At 38.4% G+C, this 20,949-nt stretch overlaps 1 protein-coding gene across 3 annotated transcripts in view; it reads right to left on the bottom strand.

Annotated features, from left to right (window-relative positions):
- Positions 1-20,949, bottom strand: part of ranbp3b (RAN binding protein 3b) — a 59,807-nt gene that overhangs the window by 35,185 nt on the left and 3,673 nt on the right. For all 3 annotated transcript variants that reach the window (XR_012385839.1, NM_200690.1, XM_005168445.6), the window contains 2 exon segments: positions 9,160-9,215; positions 3,427-3,463 (listed from right to left, as the gene is read on the bottom strand). Coding sequence is in view for 2 of the 3 variants with exons in the window: in NM_200690.1 (NP_956984.1) it covers positions 3,427-3,463; positions 9,160-9,215 (93 nt within the window). In the remaining variant the exon portion in view is untranslated.

The following is a 20,949-nucleotide window of genomic DNA, read 5'->3' as shown; positions in this document are numbered from 1 at the left end:
TGGTTAGCGCAAGAATCCTGCTCTGCCTGCTCATAAATTGGGTCGGCTGACTCGCCTGCTTTTCCACTAACACAGAAAAATGAAGGTCATCTCAGACTGAACCTATAAATTGACACAACCTGAAACCAAAACTTTTAAAGAGTGATAGAAGTGACACTTTACTTACTTTCTTTTGTCTATTCTTGTTTGAGGTGTATATTATTTTTTTATTTGTTTACTGATGACTGCTTTGCAGCTTTCATCATTGAATTGAATGATTTATTATAATATTTAGTTTGTTTTGTAGCAGAAATATTATTTATTAAATTGACATGCATATAAAAACAGCAGTACAAAATCAATATTTCTTACTGCAATGCTTCATTTTTGTTTGATGCAAACTATACAATTATTTGTCATAAAGTAACAGACTTTTTATAGCAGATAACCTACGTTCATGCACATTCAAGGCAGCATCATAATGAGAAAAGGATGTCATTGTTACTATTATTGTCATTTTTTATCATCATTAATATTCTATGGCCTAATTATTAGACATTCATTTTGGAATTATTGCACACAAATATCAATGTCCTCGCAGCATTAGTTAGATAGTTGTTTCTGGTTTTTGTCAGTCCTGTTAATGTTGTTTTAAAATACAATAAATCCCTTAAAAAACAATTTGCAGCTGTGCTCATTCATTTTTGGTGGGTGCTCCTAAATTTTTTCTGGTGCTCCTAAATTTTTTCTGGTGCTCCTAAATTTTTTCTGGTGCTCCTAAATTTTTTTTGGTGCTCCTAAATATTTGAAGTTGGGAGCACCGGTGCTACCAAGTAAAAAAAGTTAATTTCGAGCCCTGCTAGTGCGCCAATTTTTTTTTTTTCTAAAGTGCTTCAGAACAAAAGTTTAGTGCACCAATTTTTTTGACCGCATAGCAATTTAAAGCGGTTTTAAATTTTTTTTTATCCATATAGGCAATACCAACTTGTCAATTAATAACGAACAATCAGGTCAACAAAGTTCTTTATTTAAAGCACCATTCTACAAGAAAGGTAACTTAAGCCCAATCCCAATTCTACCCCTTAGCCCTTCCCCTTACCCCTACCCCTCGTTTTGCGCATGCACGCCAAGGGGTAGGGGTTTCGCAATTCTCATTAGCTTGAAGGCGTAGGGCTAAAGGAAGGGGTGAATAGTCAATCTGTAATTTTTCCTATGCTGTATTGCAGGGGTTCCCAAACTTTTCAGCTTGCGACCCCCAAAACAACAATGCCAGTAACTTGCGACCCCCAATATCCTCTGAAGTGGTTATAAATACAGAAACCTTGCATGCAATGGGGCGCACACACACACCAATAAACCCAAGTCTATTCTTCGTTATATTTTTTTAATGTATGTCAGTGCTGTAAATGTGCCATAAACTTTAACCTGGTATTATAAAATCAATCTGCTGCATCTGACGCTATTGCTGAGTCTTTAAGATAATGTAATTACCTGAGGGGTCGCAATCCAATAGAACTAGTAACTATAAGCTACTATAGTAACTATATACAGTAGTGTATATAGTAACTGTAAACGACTATTTTTTAGTAGGTTATGGATTAAAATGGTAATTCTTATGGTTTAATAAAAATAAATAGATTTTTAGAAATCACCAGGCGACCCCCCCCCTTCATTGTCCCGCGACCTCTCGGGGGGTCCCGACCCCCACTTTGAGAACCACTGTTGTATTGTATACTTTGATGTATTGTCTTGTTAAACACCAATAAAATGAAACCTGGAGCAGAACCATGAACTGCTTAATGTTGTAGCCTAATGTTAGCTTTTCAGTTCTTGCGTTTGCAGTTAAGATCCAAAATTCCTAAAAGATTTTATTTTCTTGGGAGGATGATCCAGTTGGACAAAACATGTAAGTGTAATGACCTGTGTTTGAACACAAAGGCCCTGTTTACACTAGTGCGTTTTAGTTTTAAAACGGCGTTGTAGAATGAAAACGATCCGCGTCCTCACTCACGTTTTACCCAGCGTTTCTGAACAGCTCTCCGTCCACACCAAAACACTGAAAACGCACATCACGTGACCACACACACACTCTCGGGCAAGCGCTCCAGCATTTCTACCCAGATGAGAGCTCTGCTTGTCGGACTGCTCATCACGCATCTCCCGCTGGATCTAATCTCACTATATTTGCTAAACGTGATATTTCATTCATGTTGTTGTCTTTATCTAACGACATAGGCCAATTCCCTGACTTTGGTCATTGGAATCTATTAAGTTACTTGTTCACGGGTAACATGTTTTGGTTAAGCGCAAAGATAAGTTAATGATTAATCCAGGTACATTGACTGATCGCTTGCCTTTATTTCCTACAATGTATAAACTTATTGTATGTTATACTTTTATAATTGTCGATTATTAAAACTGATATTCAGCAAAAGAGAGGGTGCGTTTCGTATTTTCACTGAAATTGAAAGGAGGCAGTTGTTATAGGCTCCGTTTTGTTATAAATATCCACACAGTGAAGATGACGCTCATATATGCAGCACGGCGCCTCAACATTTCTGCTGTCTGTTAAGTTGCTAATATTAAAATGAAAATAGGCAGTTCCTTAAATCATGTTTACATTTTATTGTTGAGAAAGTGAAACAACGTAGCCAAGGTGATGTGAATGAAGTTATAAAGTACACTGTTCCCTTTGAAGATTTACCCGTGTCCTCAGTATGTTTTCCATATCAAACTGAGAAGGGGGAGACTGCAGCCTTGATCAAACTTGCGAAGTCTTAACTTACAAGAAGAGGATGCGAGACTGAACTGTGTGTGGGCTACTTAATATTGAGGAAAAGCCCCAATCAGATAGGCGAACGTCGGCAGCCCCGCCTCCGTTTTCAGATGTCTCCGTCTTTCCCCATCCACACTGAGACGGAGCAGCAGCGTTTTAGAATGAAAACGGCCTCTCCAGCGTTTTCAAAAAGCTCAGTTTTCGGCGCTCGAGAACTCCGGCGTAGTGTGGACGGATGGCGTAACCGTAGCAAAACTTATGCGTTTTCAAACTAAAATGCACTAGTGTAAACGGGGCCAAAGCTCATTATTTGCAGTCCTCGAAAAGCCTATGGGAAAATCCTATAGGGATTAGCCTACAAGGTGAAGTCATGGTTTCTCCACTCTATACACAAAAGCTTCCAAGGTTTGCCCCGCCTCTGAGTTCCTCTGATTGGTTCCCTGCTTTGACATTGATGACCAATAATGTGTTTAAAAGATGAAACTTGACACACGTCTTAAAAAATGCTGTAAATAAATGTGGGACATGAGCATAATGGTCATACATATAACACAACATGCATTGAGTAGACCGCTTGGTGGAATGCGTCAATCATGTATTGTCCAGAATATTTACTGACAAAACGGTGTTGGTGCATCCTAAAAATATGAACAAAGTCTTGTCAAACTCACCGTCTCCGTCCTCTGCACTCGACCCATCAGCGGATCTCTGCAAGATGATAAAAAAAATGTAAATAAAACTATTATTTGGTCTCACAAAGCTGAACTACATCACAGGGAAACACAGTACACAGTGGAAAACAACATATCAAGTAGGCCTGTTTTTGAATAATTTCTCCCCGGGGCCAAAACGGTCCAGTTTGAAATGCCAAGTTTGTTTAATTTGCTCAAAATACTTCGGGGAAATCACGTTTTGAGTGTGATTTGTATATTTGTTAGTCAGTCTGCAGCTGAAAATCATCTCACCGCCAGCCAAACCTGCTGAATTTACTCGCCAATGCTGAAATTTAGTCCTGATTTCAAGCCTCGCCTGAGTGTTTATTGAATAATGTCTTCTTTGTTATTGCAATAAAACTCAAAGCTAAATTAAATATTTCCAAGTAAGTGCCTTCCATCATAACATCCTCAGGTTATTATGGAAAGAGGCTTTGCTTAGTTGGGGGAAGTACGAACTCAAAGCTGCAGCAATTCATCTCTCATCCACCAAAATGGAAATGCAACTGTTTGTTTGAGCAGCCCATTATAGCTACATTTGCTAAAAAAAAACAGCTCGAGTTTGAAACAGGACTTCCTGTTGGTTGAGATAATGGCGGACGAGAGTGCCTTTCGGTGCCGCTGTATTTTTAAGCAAGTCTGGGCTCTGAATGTGTAAGTGAACAATTGAAATCTTGCTTAACCTTAAAGGGGACGTTTCATGCGATTTTGAACAAGGTGTAAAATAAGTCTCTGATGTCCCTAGAGTGTGTATATGAAGTTTCAGCTCAAAATACCACACAGTAGAGCTGCACAGTTAATCGTTAAAAGATCGCGATCTCGATTCGACCCCCTAGACGATCTTAATCCAGCATTTCTACGATTCTGCCAATCATATTTTCAAGTTCAGGAGACAAAAAAAGGCGGCTGCACGAGTCTTTTTATTGTTCTACACAGGTTGCTCAGTGACATTGACACCTCCAAATGATGTTAAATGAGTCACATACTGTATTATATACTGTATATACTGTATAATTCACCTAAAAATGTCATTTTTGTTTTAATATAATGATTTTTTTTGCGATTAGGAAATCACACGTGACGTGAGCTGCTGACCGTGAGCTGTTATCACAGAGAGGGCGGGCGCGCGCGCTCTACTTAGTGATAGACGCGCGCGCGTCTACTTTAGTGAACAGAACCTGCATATGTTGCGAGTAACAGGTAATACAGTTGTAAATAATATTCAGTTTGTGGCACAGCGTGATCGTTTGGGAGTCGCGTGCGAAGCATAAACAAGTAATAAGCAGTCAAAATGAAACCGAAAGCGAGCACTTCATTTAAATGATCGTATCGCATTTTAGAGTTATGATTACGACAAGCATTTGATATGTTTTTTCTTTCATAGCGATCACACAGTTGTGCATGAAAATAAATGTTTACAATGTCAGTTTAACTACTCTAGCCTATATATTGTTGAATATAATCTGATAATGGCATATTTCTGATTTTACCAGTGAATTTGTCTAATATGACAGATTGCAAGCAAATATCTCAAACATAATAATTCAACATCAGAATTATTATAAGAATAGATTAATATAGAATAGAATTATTTATAGAAACCAGTAGACTACAGATAATATTATTATCGAGGTTGTGCCATGTGTTTGTTTTTACCATACCTTTATTTTACATCTACAGAATCGTGAGAAACTCGTGATCTTTATTTTAAGCAAAAAAATTGCGATTCTCGTTTTAGCCAGAATCATGCAGCTCTACCACACAGATAGCGTTTTATAGCTCTTAGAAACCGTCCCTTTTAGGCTTTGATCCTAATAGTGCCATTTTGGCTGCATTTACACTGCATGGTTCAGGTGACTATTCTGATTGATTTCTCTCATGTAGCACATATCGGATATGGCCTGTGTACATGTAAGCAAAAAAATAAATAAATAAAAAATCACATGGACTCTGATTTACTCAAATCAGAATGAGGCCTTGTTCATATGTGGAAATTTATCTGATATGAATCGGATCCGTAATTGCAACACCCGTGGGAAAGGAGAAACTTTTTGTTAAGAGGTTTGGGAAAAACCTGAGGGATAAGTTTGTTAAAAACAAAAGAGGCCCAGGTACACAATTACCAAATATCTTTTTTTACCATTTATAGATTTAACACTGATTTATATAATTGCAATTTTGAATTTAAAACAATTTAATATTTAAAAACTATAATGAATTCACAGAATTATTTCTTTGATAACTGGGAAGGGATATTAAACCTTGTAAATCGGTTTACAATATACTAATGGCCTATTTCTCTAGACTTTATTGGTGATAATGGTCAGGAATGTTGGACCATTATTGTCTTTTTACCATAAGTATAGGACAGAAACTAGCCAGACAGACATGTGTAAAATGTGGAGCGGGCTAAATCTAAAAAAAAAAATCTGTATTTTTTAGTAAGTTTTCTTTTTTTGCTTTTATTATTGCCATAATAAAAAATATATATTTTTGTATTATTTGTAGAGTGACCCCTTTTCTCTTGTTATTAATATTTTAAATAAACTTTAACAGGTAAAACTGTCCGAGATATGAACAAAAGCAAGTGATGCATTAAAGTTTGATGGTTAAAAAAAGTCTTGAACGGTTATAAAAACCCTTATAATCATTCAAATAATTTAAAAAAATAATAAAAAATAATTAGTTAAACAATATTGAATGATAATAATATGACATGACGCAGTTCTAGAAACTTCCTACTTCTCTATTTATCCGTCTGATTTTACGGTAAGTTACACCCTGTCGTTTTAAAGAATATCACACCGCCGAACGCAGCAAGTATAAAAGCCTTGTCCATTTCGCAAAGTGCACGCGCAGTCAGTGGAGGTGCGCCATGTGGCGCCAGGCGAAAGAATAAATCCAGCTTAAGCAGGTAGATCGGATTTTCATCTGTCAATGCGAGTTGTGCGTCATTAAAGACCATAGTGAATGAAGTCAAGTCTGTCGTCTGACGCTTTCATTTCAGAACAGCCTTCAGCAAAGTCGCAAACCTTAAATCTCATACACAAGGACAAAAAAAAATGTATTGTTGGGTAACAAGTATTTAAGCATGTTAGAGAGAGAGAGAGAGATTTTTAATTTAAATGACTCAGAAAAACTTTACCATATACTCGGAGAGGACGAATTGACATTTAGACTAGCTGCAAAATATGTATACACCCTACACACCATAAGAAATGGTTAATGTAAATTTGTGTCTTATTTAAATAATTTTAACTTTTTACTATTATTATTATTATATTTATCAAATGTATTGTTTTTTTTTTTTGTCATTATATCTTATCTGTATTACTATTAAGTATTATTTTCAATGGTTTTAATATGTTTTATATTTGAAATGCTTTGGCAATACTGTATTTAATGTCATGCCAATAAAGCAACTTGAACTGAACTGAAAACTGAGAGAGAGAGAGAGAGAGAGAGAGAGAGAGAGAGAGAGAGAGAGAGAGACAGAGATGTATTTATTAATACATGTATTTATTTTCTTGTCGGCTTAGTCTGTTTATTAATCCGGAGTCGCCACAGCGGAATGAACCGCCAACTTATCCAGCAAGTTTTTACGCAGCAAATGCCCTTCCAGCCGCAACCCATCTCTGGGAAACATCCAGACACATTAACACACACACACTCATACACTACAGACAATTTAGCCTACCCAATTCACCTGTACCACGTCTTTGGACTGTGGGGGAAACCGGAGCACCCGGAGAAAACCCACATGAAATCAGGGAGAACATGCAAACTCCACACAGAAACGCCAACTGAGCCGAGGCTCGAACCAGCGACCCAGAAACCTTCTTGCTGTAAGGCGACAGCAGTACCTACTGCGCCACTGCATCGCCCGCGAGAGCAACATCCACCACGTAATTAATATAAACTATTATAAAACTGTTGCATACATCACGGCATAAATCACGCCATGGACATGACATTTAAATACCTACTGGTTTAAAAAGGTGTTGTAACATTTTGTGGTTTCTTGGGTGGAAGTTTGTTACCAATTCGTGTGTACACTGATCATAATCCTCTTGTTTTTTTGGATAGAATGCGCAATTCAAACCAGCGATTAATGCGATGGTCTTTGAAAGTCCAGCAATTTAATTTGGGTTTATGGCATAAGAAAGGTTTGCCAAATGTGGTTGCAGATGCGCTGTCCAGAGTTTATGGTGCTGAAGTTGAAGTTTGAGTTAGGTGGGCATCTTTTTGGTGGGAAGGTGTTACGAGTAGTTGTCGTGTAGTTTTTGTGTGGTGTTTTTCTCTCTCTCTCTCTCTCATTTCAAATTATACGCAGGTGCAGCGAATTACGCCGGATTGTAATTGGAGCTAGGATTGGCGGCAGCGACTGTATTTAACACCTCAGAGAGCATGGATTCAGAGGCTTCCCTCTCTCTCTTGATTCCTCATTCGTTATTCTCTGTGGAGATATTAGTGCTCAAGTGATATCACAATGAGTTTTTGTTGCTGATGTCTCTTATAAGGCTTTTGTAAGATGCCAATGAGAAGTTGTATATTCTAACCGGAGAGACCCTGTTTTCTGTCTCCCTGTCTGGCAAGGAGACATGGTAGGGAGGTTCGGTGCCTTCAATTTATTATTTTCGTTTTCTCCTGTGTTCCAAGGATGTTCCAGGGAAGCTTACTCTGATTTAGTTTGCTTGGCTAATTGTCATTTATTTTGGCTGAACTCCTCCCAATGTTATTTTTGCTCTGTATTTTCTGTAAATAAATCATATTTTCTTGTTAATTCTCAGTGGTTGTGTTTTTGGGTTTATATTTTGGGGAGAGAGAGCGGGGACACCAGGGATTATATTTTTAATCCCTGTTATCTTGTTATATTTTGGTTAAACTGCTTTTTGATTAAGGATTTTTTATTTAATTCGTAACACTTAAAAGAAGATGGCCAAACAAACTACCATTTTCTGTCATAAACTATAGTAAAACAGCTTGTCAAAAAGAATAAAAAAAGAGACCCTGCAAACAGATTGAATATAGGAACTGAGAAAAGAGTGCTCTTATTATAAGCTGTCAGTCAGCGCCCCCTCTTTTTTTCCTGGTCATTGCACCTTTGCCGTGTGCAGTGTAAATGCAGATCAGATATGAGTCGCTTTTAAAAGATAAAGTGTGCAGGTTATCAATAAAATTAGATTGGGACAAAATCGGAATTGACCATCAAGATTTGTAGTGTAAATGCAGCCTTTGGTGACTGTTGCTTTAAATTCAAATGAGATTGTGCTCTTTTGAAAAGAAGGCGGAGCTACAAATGCCTATGTGTCAGCATAATAGCCGATTCAAAACAAAACTAATGTTCTCTGCTAACGAGGGAGAGATTGTCACTAGTGGGCGGGGTGTTCCCCCTCTGATGACACGTACAAAGAGAGAATGTCAATCAAATGGTTTATGCAAACTGTTTTTATCTGTGCGATTATAAATAACAAAATTAATAAATTTTTACCATGCTGCTATTATTCACAAACTGTTGCCACACAACTGTTTAAACCCCTTACACAAGTGACTTTTACATAAAAAAGTCTCCTTTAACATTTATGTTGCAAGATGAAAATCATATTGGTTAGGAGGCATGATATAAATTTTTGTTTTTTTAGTAAATTATTTTTAAAATAATTACTTATTTGCCAATCAGGGCAAACATACCTTCTGTGCTTTGTCCTTCTGAAACACAAACACTGGAGGAGCAATGGCAGGCTTCTCTGTTGAACAGACAAAAACAAAAAATATTAGTTCATTCATTCATTCATTATTCTTCGGCTCTATTTCAGGGGTTGCCACAGTGGAATGAACCACCAACTATTCCAGCATGTTTTACGCAGCGGTTGCCCTTACAGCCACAACTTAGTATTGGAAAACACTCATACACTCTCACATTCACACACACACACTACTACACTACGACTAATTTAGTTCATCAAATCCAATCCAACAAAGGGAGAACAAGCAAACTCCATACAGAAATGCCAACTGACCCCGCTGGTCTTGAACCAGCAACCTTACAGCAAGGCAGCAGTGACAACCACTAAGCCACCATGCCGCCCCAAGAACATTATTAAATTGTATACATTTTGTATACTAAAGTTATTTGAGGCATGTCAGACAAATTTCATATCAAGATTTCTCTGAATGTCAAATAGGGCTGGGCGATAAGGGCAAAAACTCATATCCCGGTATTTTTAGGAGGAATGATGGTATACAATATATATCCGATATTTTCCCCTAAATGGTTACTTGAGAGTTAAAGCCTTAATTAAAACTTTAATAGACATTTTTAAGCAAAATATAATTCAAAACACAGGGGTTTCCCTCCCTGTTTACAAAAAAACAGCTGCACAAAATCTTTGATAAATAAAATAAAGGTTTTTCTCCTGCTTCAAACTGTTGCACAACATTTCAAATTATAAACCAAATCTTTGATAAATACAATACAGGTTTTTTTTCCTGCTTAACACTATACTCAGATCTACATTGCTGTTGTGCAAATAACAAAGTAAACAGAACCATACAAAACAGAGCTATATAAAAAAGAAACACACTGAAATAGAAACACAACAAAAAGTATTGTGGAATACAAAAGAACCACATTGAATGTAAATATTAAACACAGTATTTTATGTTACAATTACAGTGCTGTAATAAGTAGGCCCAGCCGGAATCTGCGCGCGCAGAATTCCGCAGATTTTCAGCCCATCATGAATTCTGTTTATTTACTTGAGTAAATGTGTGTAAATCTATATTTATTCAGTTTTTTTTTAATTCATTTCAGTGATATTATTGACTAATGTGAAAATGTTCATCTGATTTATGTACAATGCAGTTTGTACAGTATTATTTTCTGTCTTTTACAAGATGTGCTATACGACAAACTTGCTTTATTTAATAAATAAAGTGAATCTAAATGGATTTGGATTTTAAACATTAAATAAAAGATATTATTTTTTATTTCATATATTAAGGTTTTAGTTATGATACTCCAAAAATAATTCAGCAGAAATCCAGACTTTTACCAAAGAAACAGCAAAAAACGTCCGCAGATTCCGTCTGGCCCTAGTTTTTAGAAATCCTGTACACCACAGTTGTGTGATTTATAAACAACAAGTAAATCAGCTGTATATGTTTTTTTAGTTACACATTTACATGTATTGTGCACAATTATTAAACAGTGCACATATCAAAGATAACTAAAGAGAAGTCTTTCACTCACTGTAAAAAATCCTACACTTTTTCTTTTGTTTTGACCAAACTCTTTGTACTAAATATTAAATAGAGATGAAAACAAATAGATACGAGAAGAAGTACTGTGTCAGAGTACTGTGATGAAATGCTGGTTAAGCATTTAAATGTAAACAGTCATAATAACAGAACGTCGAGCTAAATGTATTATAACGTAAATGTAAAGAAGAGACCGTCGTGTAATGAATACTGAACATATAATCAGTAAATATGAGGTGGTTTCACTTTCTAAATGCGATATAAATTCCTCCCATTTTGGCGTTTTTAATTCTTTTAAACACATTCGGATGCTGCTTGTCAATTTGACAAGGCTTCTATGTTCATTCTTGCATTCAATTGGGGAAGAAATGATCGATAAGAGGTTTCTGATAAACTGCTGGGACAGCTGCAGGCGCTGTGTGACACGTGCACGTGTGGGGGAGTCAGATTTTGATATAACACGGGCACTGCACGCTTCTCCATGTCGCGTGTACTGATGGGTCGTTCTTGAATGATTCGTTCATTTTAAACAAATCTTTTGTATGACTATGACTCATGGAGCGAATCATTCATTTGCGCATGCGCACGTTTGTGCAAGTGGAGCTCGCGTGCTACCTTGGAGTGGTCCGTTTCGCGCAGAATGCTCACGTGTGGCCTCAAACCATATCGATATGAACAATATTGGATAATCCCACATCGCGTTGGGGAATCATATCCCCAGAACTCGTTATACCACCCAGCCCTAATTTCAAACTCTGTATTCTTGGATTGTATCCAATAGAATTTATGTCAAAAAGAGACAAAAAGTTTAGATTTTGTTCTTCTTTAAGTAAGGCTGTGAAATAGGGTTGGGCCGATAGACGATGCCATCATCCATCACCGATGGCTGACAGACAACACGATGCAAAGCCAGCATCGCCGATCCTCCGCCCCGGTTGCAAACCTGCTTGTGAAAAATACACACTTAGGGCCTACTCACACTATGCCATCCGTACCGTGCCCAGGCCCGTTTCGGGCCGTGAATCGGGCTCAAGCACGGTTCACTTGGCCGGCCCTGGCCCGGTTGGAAGAGGTGTGCCCGAGCGCGGATCACTTGGGCTTTGTAAAACACGCCAAAGCCCGAAACTGAAAGCGATACGTGACTTTTGGGCTTGTTTCATAAGAATTTATTAATCATTCTTACTGTTCAGTGATCGCAAACTGCCGTAATTTATTAAAGACGCAAACTCCTCACAGCACGTCAGCTGCGCGCCTTCAGCAGACCTCCTCATTCCTGCAGCACGAGAGCTTTATGATCGTTTATGAGCGCCAAAAGTGGTGGATCTGTTCGGCGAAATATCTGACTGCGTGTCACAGCATCCCTAAAGACTGTTTGGCGAAATATTTGACTGCATGTCACTGGATATCAAACGACTGAAACGGTATAACTAGAGAAATCTCCACTGTGCTACTGGGTGTGAGCGTATGGCAAGCCGTTTTAGCATTTAAACCTTGTTCTGACTATCCATAAATATATTTAGAGATATCTCTAATTATATTTTTACTAGTCATAATTATAATTTGACTAGTCAGATTGGAGATATCTGCAAATATATTATGACTGACTAGTCATATTCCTCCATTGACTTCCATTGAAAAATATTAGCAGATATCTCTAAATATAGTCACAACCGTAATTAGAGATATCTCAATATAGTATAATAGTCTATATAGTCAAAATTCATTTGGAGATATCTCTAATTACAATTGTGACTAATCAAAACTTATTTAGAGATATCTGCAAATATTTTTCAATGGACGTCAATGGAGGAATATGACTATAATAATGACTCATAATATATTTGCAGATATCTCCAATCTGATTTCGACCTAGTGAAATTGTAATTGCAGATATCTCTAATTGTCATTCTGAGCAGTGGAATTATAATTATGACTAGTCAAAATATAATTAGAGATATCTCTAAATATATTTATGGAGTCAGAACAAAGATTTAAATGCTAAAAAGGCTTGCCATAGAGAGCGCTTCTCACAGAACAGAGCAGTAGTGATGATGTAAGCGTGCCGAGGCCCGATATGGTGTGATATGGCCGTCGAGGGAGACGGGAGGGGGGACAAGCGTGCTTTGGCCCGGTTCGAGGCAACTGTACCTAGTGTGAGTACGGCCTAAGGCCCTGTTTACACTAAAGCCTGATTTATACTTCTGCGTCAGGTGACCGGCGTAACCCACGGCACAGGCAACGCGCGTGGCTGTGCATTTATACTTCTGCGCGCTGTCTCTGTTGGTCTGCATTAACACTTCCGAAACGCTAGTTGGCAGTGAGGTGTAAATGTTCCCCTGTGTCGAGTTTCTTTGCTACTTTTTTGCATTTCCTGAACACTTCCGGGATGTACAAGTGGCTCAAACTCGCTCATTTTGAGGCAGGAACCGGCGGACGTGCAACAACTTTAACTATGAGGTAAACACAAAACAAAACTTTCCATCCGGAGCTCCTTCACGGAACTCCACACTTGTAAACAATCGTTCGCGCGGCTCTCGGTCCCGCCCAGACTCGTCAGCGCTACCAAGCCGACCAATCACAGAGCTTACGCTACGCGTCGTTGCGACGTGTAGTTACATTTTTTGAGAGGTGCACGTCAGTGACGGCCACGGCGAAGGGCTATGCGTCAGCGCCGTATCATACGCCGGTGTTTGACGCAGAAGTATAAATCAGCCTTAATACGTGCTAGTTTAAAAAAGCATTTTATAACGAAAATGATCCACATCCACGCAGTGTTTTACCTAGCATTTCTGAACAGCCCTCCGTCCACTGAAAGTGCACATCACGTGACCACACACACACACACACACACGCACTGTCATGCGCTCATCTGAGCTTCAGAAAGCAGTGCTCGTCGGACAGTTTATCAAGGATGTACCGCTGGATCGCATCTCACTATAGTTGTCTCTAACGACTCTTCAGTCTTTTGAATCTATCAGGTAACATGTCACAGCATCAGTACACTGCTTCAATCTTTCACTTGCAGTACTGAGTAATTTTAGTGAAAACCTCAGATACTGTTGGTCGGGCACCTTTTTTACCGACCAAGTTTGTGGACGTCAATATAACGACACAGTCCCGCAGAAAAAGTGGATGACAGGTGGTAATTTGTGTGTAACTTATATCTTTATTTATTGATGATTTGTTTATAAGTAAAACAAAGACCATGAGGTCTACAAATATTTAATTCTTTATGAATTAATTAATTATTTATGAATAATTAATTCACGTCCGCCTATGACGACGATGCCATCGTCCATCACGATGTTAATATAAGACATCGTACGATGCTAAATTGGTCAACATCGCCAAAACCCTACCGTTTAAAATCTTTAGTCAAAATCTTTGTAATACAGACTCAACAATGCATATCCTGCAAAGTGAAGGATATATTTTGCAGCCCTACACTATGGCCTAGAATTTAACAGGTGTCAAATCTAGTTCCCGCAGGTTTAACTTCAACCCTAATTAAACACACCTAATCAAACTAATTGAGACCTTTAGGCTTGCTTGAAACTTACAGGTAAGTTTGCTTAATTAGAGTTAGAACTAAACTGTGCAGAGCTGCAGCCCTCCAGGAACTGGATTTGACACATAGATGATCTTGGGGTAATAAAGGAAAAACTGAATATACTGACAGTTAAAAAACGGGCATTAGTAGGAAATCTATGATAAGTTTGTGTTTTAAATGCAGAAAGCAAGAAAACAACTCATCTCCGGTTGACCAGTATTACAGTTCAGATGGATCCAAGTTTCCCTACATCACACACAAACATCCAAGATAATCATTCACAAAATAGGTCATTTCCTAAAAGGGTTTATTTGAGGACAGACTGTAAGCTGACTAACTGCATCCAAAGCAAATCTCCAAGTACACAACTACATCTTTGACAAAACTCCTCTTAAACATACCCTTTAGTCAATAGCAAGTTACAGATTTTCATTCTGACAAATTAAAAAAGCTAACAATATATAATTAAGCACGTAATGCAGTGAATCACACGCTTCACTCTGGCCCTGTTTACACAGTCAGGTCTTGATGCCCAATTCCGATTTGTTGCCTATATCTGATTTGCTTGCCTGTCTGTTTACACGGTGTTTTAATTGTGGCCCATATCCAATTCATGCGTTTACTCTTTCCATACAATTTACGATGTCGCGCATGCATAAAGACGGGTTCTAGCATCTGTGCCACACTAGCCACGATGGAAGAAATTGTCTTGTTTTTAGCTCTGCGAAATATGTGAAGTGTAGTATAAGCAGTGAATGATTTATTCCAAATTTACCCCCATGCAGTTTATGTAATGGTATGGCCCTGATGTGTGTGTGTGTGTGTGTGTGTGTGTGTGTGTGTTGTTGTTGTTAAAGATGTAGCCTTTGTCTGTGTGCTCACTGGTGTTGGAGAGAATAAAGTTGTTCTATGTGTAGCCCGCAGTGCGTGTATTAATCAAGTGTGCCGCAAGCCTACGTTTGAGTGAAGGTTTCGGCCGTTAGATCGCCCCCTGGGGGCTGGCTGCAGTACAAGTCATAAAGCCCGCCTCCTCCGTGTTAATGAAGGAGACTTGAGCCCAAATAAAAAAAAATATTACACTTGCAATAAAATGTCCCGAAAGATAGTTCTGGTCGATTAAGGCACTGGTTATTGTGCTGAAATTGGTGCAGATCTTTATTTTTGTAAACAGTTTGTTTTTAGCAGTAATTTAATGTTGGGCGTGTCATCGTGATTGACAGCTGTGATTGACAGTTTCTCAAAGCGCGGCGTCTGAGCTTCGGCAGGAGACTGAAGTAGACTGAAATGTTATTATTCGATTTCTGTGTTATTTTACCATGACAAAATGAGTTCAGCAGTAAACTACAGTTTCTGACATACATGATCCTGGTGGAACACTGTTTATTCGCTAAGTTCAGGGCTTTTTCCGGGCTTTATTAGTTTGCTGATACACGCCTAGCCACCCAGATAGCAAAACACAGTTCCGGCTAGATTCTCGCCTGCCGGAGACTTATCTCTTAGAGCTCAGACTGACTAATGTTACCTCTGCTGGACCTACTCCGGATGCCTGGACTCACTACCCAATTCCAGCCCGAGTCAATCGAGCCAGATGCGGCGGCCGAGCGAGCAGGCGCTGCCGCATGCGAGCCGGAATCAGCCCGCGACGCCGCGAGTAAGTTATGCGCTGCGGCCTGGAGCTGGCGCGATTGAATATATAAAACCCTCATATTTGTTAACGTTATTACATCCATTTGTGTTGATATGACAGCAAACGCATGCTGAGAAGTTCGGGGGGCGTAGTTGATTTTACATAAAGCGTTTGATTGGAAGCTCGACTCCGCTCATTTTCACGGCTCCTCCTCTGGCTCCATCAGACAGTCCTTCTGCGCATGTCAAGGCTCCAATTTCAGCAGTCTTTTGCGACAGTTTGTGCCCGTCAAGCAGGCGTTTTGCCCTCAAGGCGTTCAATGGGAAAAAGGGCTGTCGCGTCGTCCATATTTTTTACAGTCATTGGTATTAATAGCGAAAAAACAAAAGTTACAACGCGAAGTTCGCCCAACTTTAAATTGATTTTGAGGCGGAGGAGGGAAAGGGCCGTTCAGAGGAATTTGTGGGTACGAGAGAGATCTCAGGTCTGGTGGGAGCAAATTGTGGCGACTGACCTCTTTCCTCCTCTGTGTTTCCTCTGATGTTGTTTACCGCGTCGGCATCTCCACACACGCTCTTTTTTCTGTCATTAAACCGCGGAGAAGCACCACATTGTCGCAAGTTTAATGATGTACAGAGCAGAATGCCTCAATAAATCCGATCTGCCTGTTTACATGACAGTCGCATCGTCACATATCCGATTTGTATCTGATTTATTTCCACATATGAAGGAGGCCTGAAACCGATCTCTGAATATCCGAATGCACGCAGGGGTTTTTTCGTGTTTACACGGTCATAGAACAGATCCGATCTGTGTCACATATGAGCAAAAAATCAGAATTGGGTCACATTTAACTGGCAGTGTAAACGGGGACTATGACTAAAGATAGGGATGCACAATATATCAGTGGCCATATCTTTATCGGATGATTACTGCTACTTTTATTGTTATCATTATCGGTACGATGTCAAAATTAGGCCGATAGATTATGTAATTGTACAGCACTTTCTGCCTCTCAGTAAGTAACCATGTTTTGAAGGGTGAAAAAAGTGTAACGGTCTACATGGCGAGTGAAGCCCCGCCTACTAGTATAGTAGCCAATCATCGATCGCTGTAGACCAGGGGTGTCCAAAGTCGGTCCTGGAGGGCCGGTGTCCTGCATAGTTTAGCTCAAACTTCCTTCAGCGAACCTGACAGGAAGTTTCAAGTATAGCTAGGAAAAGCTTGATTAGCTGGTTCAGGTGTAGTCATTTGGCGTTAGAACTAAAATATGCAGGACACCTGCCCTCCAGGAACGCGTTTGGGCACCCCTGCTATAGACTGATGTTTCTCTAGGGCAGTGGTTCTCAAAGTGGGGGTCGGGACCCCCCGAGGGGTCGCGGGGCAATGAAGGGGGGGGGGGGGGGGGGTCGCCTGGTGATTTCTAAAAATCTATTTATTTTTATTAAACCATAAGAATTAACATATTATATCCATAACTATAGTGAAAACAAAAATAGTCGTTTATAGTTACTATATACTATATAGTTACTATAGTAGCTTATAGTTACTAGTTCTATTGGATTGCGACCCCTGGGGTAATTACATTATTTTAAAAGCAGCAATAGCGTCAGATGCATTTTGATTTTATAACATCAGGTTATACTTTCTGGCACATTTAAAGCACTGACACAATTTTAATTGGTGTGTCTGCGTCATTGCATGCAAGGTTTCTGTATTTATAACCACCTCAGAGGATATTGGGGGTCGCGAGTCACTGGCATTTTTATTTTGGGGGTCGCGGGCTGAAAAGTTTGGGAACCCCTGCTCTAGGGCACAGGTGTCAAACTCAGTTCCAAAAGGGCCGCAGCTCTGCACAGTTTAGTTCCAACCCTAATTAAACACACCTGATCAAACTAATTGAGTCCTTCAGGCTTGTTTGAAACCTAAAGGTAAGTGTGTTGGAGCAGGGTTGAAACTAAACTGTGCAGGGCTTCGGCCCTCCAGGAATTGAGTTTGACACCCCTGCTCTAGGGGAAGAGCTTGGACCAGTTTGGTGCTTTTACGACAGTTTGGTGGTCAACAAACACACTGGAATCTCAGTGAATACTTGCTTCACAGACAGAAATTTATCCACATAGGGCTGCACCATTAATCGAAAAAAGATCACAAACTCGATTAGACCATACACACGATCTTAATTCAGCTTTTTTACAATTCAGCCAATGATATTTTCAAGGTCAGAAGAGAAGCAAGGCAGTCACACAAGTCTTCACAGCAACATTGACACATGCTGTATTTATAAGATATAATTCACCCCAAAAATGTTATTTCTGTCTTCATGTAATGTATTTGCGACCGCAAAATCACACGTGACGTGAGCTGACCGTCAGCTGTTACCACAGAGAAGGCGGGCGCACGCGCTTCTCTTAATGAAGTCTACTTTAGTGAACAGAACCTGCATAAGCTGTGAATAACAGGTAATAAAGTTGTAAATAACATACAGTTCAACATTAACATTCAATAACATTCATCGTTTGGGATCCTCGCGGGAAGTGAACCGTATTTAGCAGTGAAAATGAAACCGAAAGCGTGCACAGGGTTGCCAGATGCAGCTGACTGATTCCAGCCCAAAAAGTATCCAAAACCCGCCGAAATGCAAAAATACCCACCTAGTCTTCTGCATTCACGAAAATCACATCAGTGACAGATTTTAAGCAGAAAATGACAGATTGTAAGCATATGTCTCAAACACAACAATTCAACATCAGAATGATCATCAGCATTAATGACCAGGACAAATCTCAAGTCTGTTCAAGTCCACCATTCCAAATCTATACAAAATTAAATTTTTAACCAACAGTACAGCTACACAAAGCCTATTGCTGTTTTACCACATGTTTAAGGAATAACAATAATAATAACCCACTCATATTAACCTTTATTTTACATCTACAGAATCGTGAGAAAATCGTGATTTTTTTTATTAAGCAAAAAAAAAATTGCAATTCTCATTTTAACCAGAATCGTGCAGCTCTACCTCAAACTAATGATAATCTTCTGGAAATCGCACGTCAGAGGCTTAGCAAAACTTGCAAAAAATACCTCTGTATTCCTGCAAGTGCAATATTTACACAAATATTTCTTATTCAAATCTTCAGCAACGCTATTTAACTCGTGAATTTGTTTTACATTTATTTACACCTTGACCGATTTTTGTATGACATGGCCATTAAAAATACAATGTTGCTTAACCAGATGGTTTTTCAAGTTACTTTTAAAGAGAACGTTACTTTAGTCATGTTGTTGTAATGTTTTGAGAAGACTAGTGACACACTAAAAAAAAATAAATAAATAAAAAAAATTCGAAATCGTGAATCGGTCAAATTTTATTAAAAAAAAAAACTAGATTTTTTTTTGCTAAATCGCCCAGCCCTAATATATATATATATATATATATATATATATATATATATATATATATATATATATATATATATATATATTAGGGCTGGGCGATTTAGCAAAAAAATAATCTAGGTTTTTATATATATATATACTATATATATAATATATGAGCAATTCCATGAAAATGTCAACCTTATCATGAAAAAATAAACTTTTGACCAAAATAACAAAACCTATTTAAATTTGCTCATTAAGGTCTATATTTTATTGTTATGATGTGCTCTTGTTAAATTTTTAATGAAATTGGTTTGTTTATCCATGAAATATGAGGATTGTGCCAATGGTAAATTTCATTATAATCCAACCACATTTCGTGCTTTAGAATAAAGGATTAAAGACTCACCTTTTCCATGCTTTATGTTAACAGTAATCATTCTGCAGAAGGATTGGAGTCTGTAGTATAAATAATTACCCTTACTTTTTCATAACATTACTGCCCTTTTGATTTATGAGCTACATATTTAAGACATCACGCAGCTTCGGTCACGTGTCACGTCCGTAACGATTTAATGAAAAAGTTTATACTGTGGAATAAATATTATAACAAATAAAATGAAACTTTGTATACAAAGCCAAAATATGTCCATACTAATTATGATCGCCAATTCATCTCAGGTCTTTGCTCTAAACAACCACAATTTTGCGTTACGGACGTGACCATTTTTGAACTCCTTATTAATATAAGCCAATGACTAGCGCATATTTGTTCATTAAGATGCTGCGTTACAATTACTGACTTACATTACATAACATCCATATGTTATATCAAGAACTGAACATTTCATTTAACTATAAACCACTTTAGTAACATTTCAGAAATAAATGTTTAATAAGAAAACAACATTTTACATATTGCCATAATTGGCCATAATGACTTAACCTATTTCCTCCGTCTTACTTGCGGTTCATCTGCGCACGCGCTGCCTATAGTGAAAGATAATGACAATGAACCATAAGGCTTTGAACCTATACATTTTGTAAAGTATAGGCTAAGCATATAACAATTTTGTTATTTACATGTGATACTGCATTAATTTGCATACATGTTTTATAAGCTGTAAAATGAAAGCATCAGTTTGGTGCGAAGTTATAAAATATTTGTCTTTGTTTGATTTGTAGATTAGGCTATTTAAAATGTATATAAGAACTATTAATAGCTGTTTTTTTCCAAATGGAAAAAAGGGTGGTTTGTTGATTGTAGTCTGCACTAAATCATGAATATGCCTAGTTGAGTTTATGACGCGGCTCCAGGCAGCACAGACGACCAGGATCAGCGCTGGTTCGTCAACTCCTGTGTCAAACTGTGGCCAGAATATCCTTCTTTCATTTTCCTTTTTTGGCAAAAAACATATGTAAGCACGTGTGTTTGCACGTGTTACTGTCATGCGAGTTAACAAATATGTGTTGCTCATAAAAGCCGATCACAACGAACGCGCTTCTTCATTCCAGAGACGTGAGGCGCTCCGCAATGCATTTTATGTTGACAAGAAGAAAAGGAGCACGGTGCTCTTTTGAATGTCACTATAGATAACAACTGAATCAGCTGGTCTATTGTGCGCGAGTGTTGCTGTCACTAAATAACATTATGAAATTCAAG

The sequence above is a fragment of the Danio rerio genome, chromosome 2, assembly GCF_049306965.1.
Source record: "Danio rerio strain Tuebingen ecotype United States chromosome 2, GRCz12tu, whole genome shotgun sequence".
NCBI lineage: Eukaryota > Metazoa > Chordata > Actinopteri > Cypriniformes > Danionidae > Danio > Danio rerio.
Note: the sequence above shows the minus strand (reverse complement) of the source record. Positions and strands in the feature narration are given on the sequence as shown.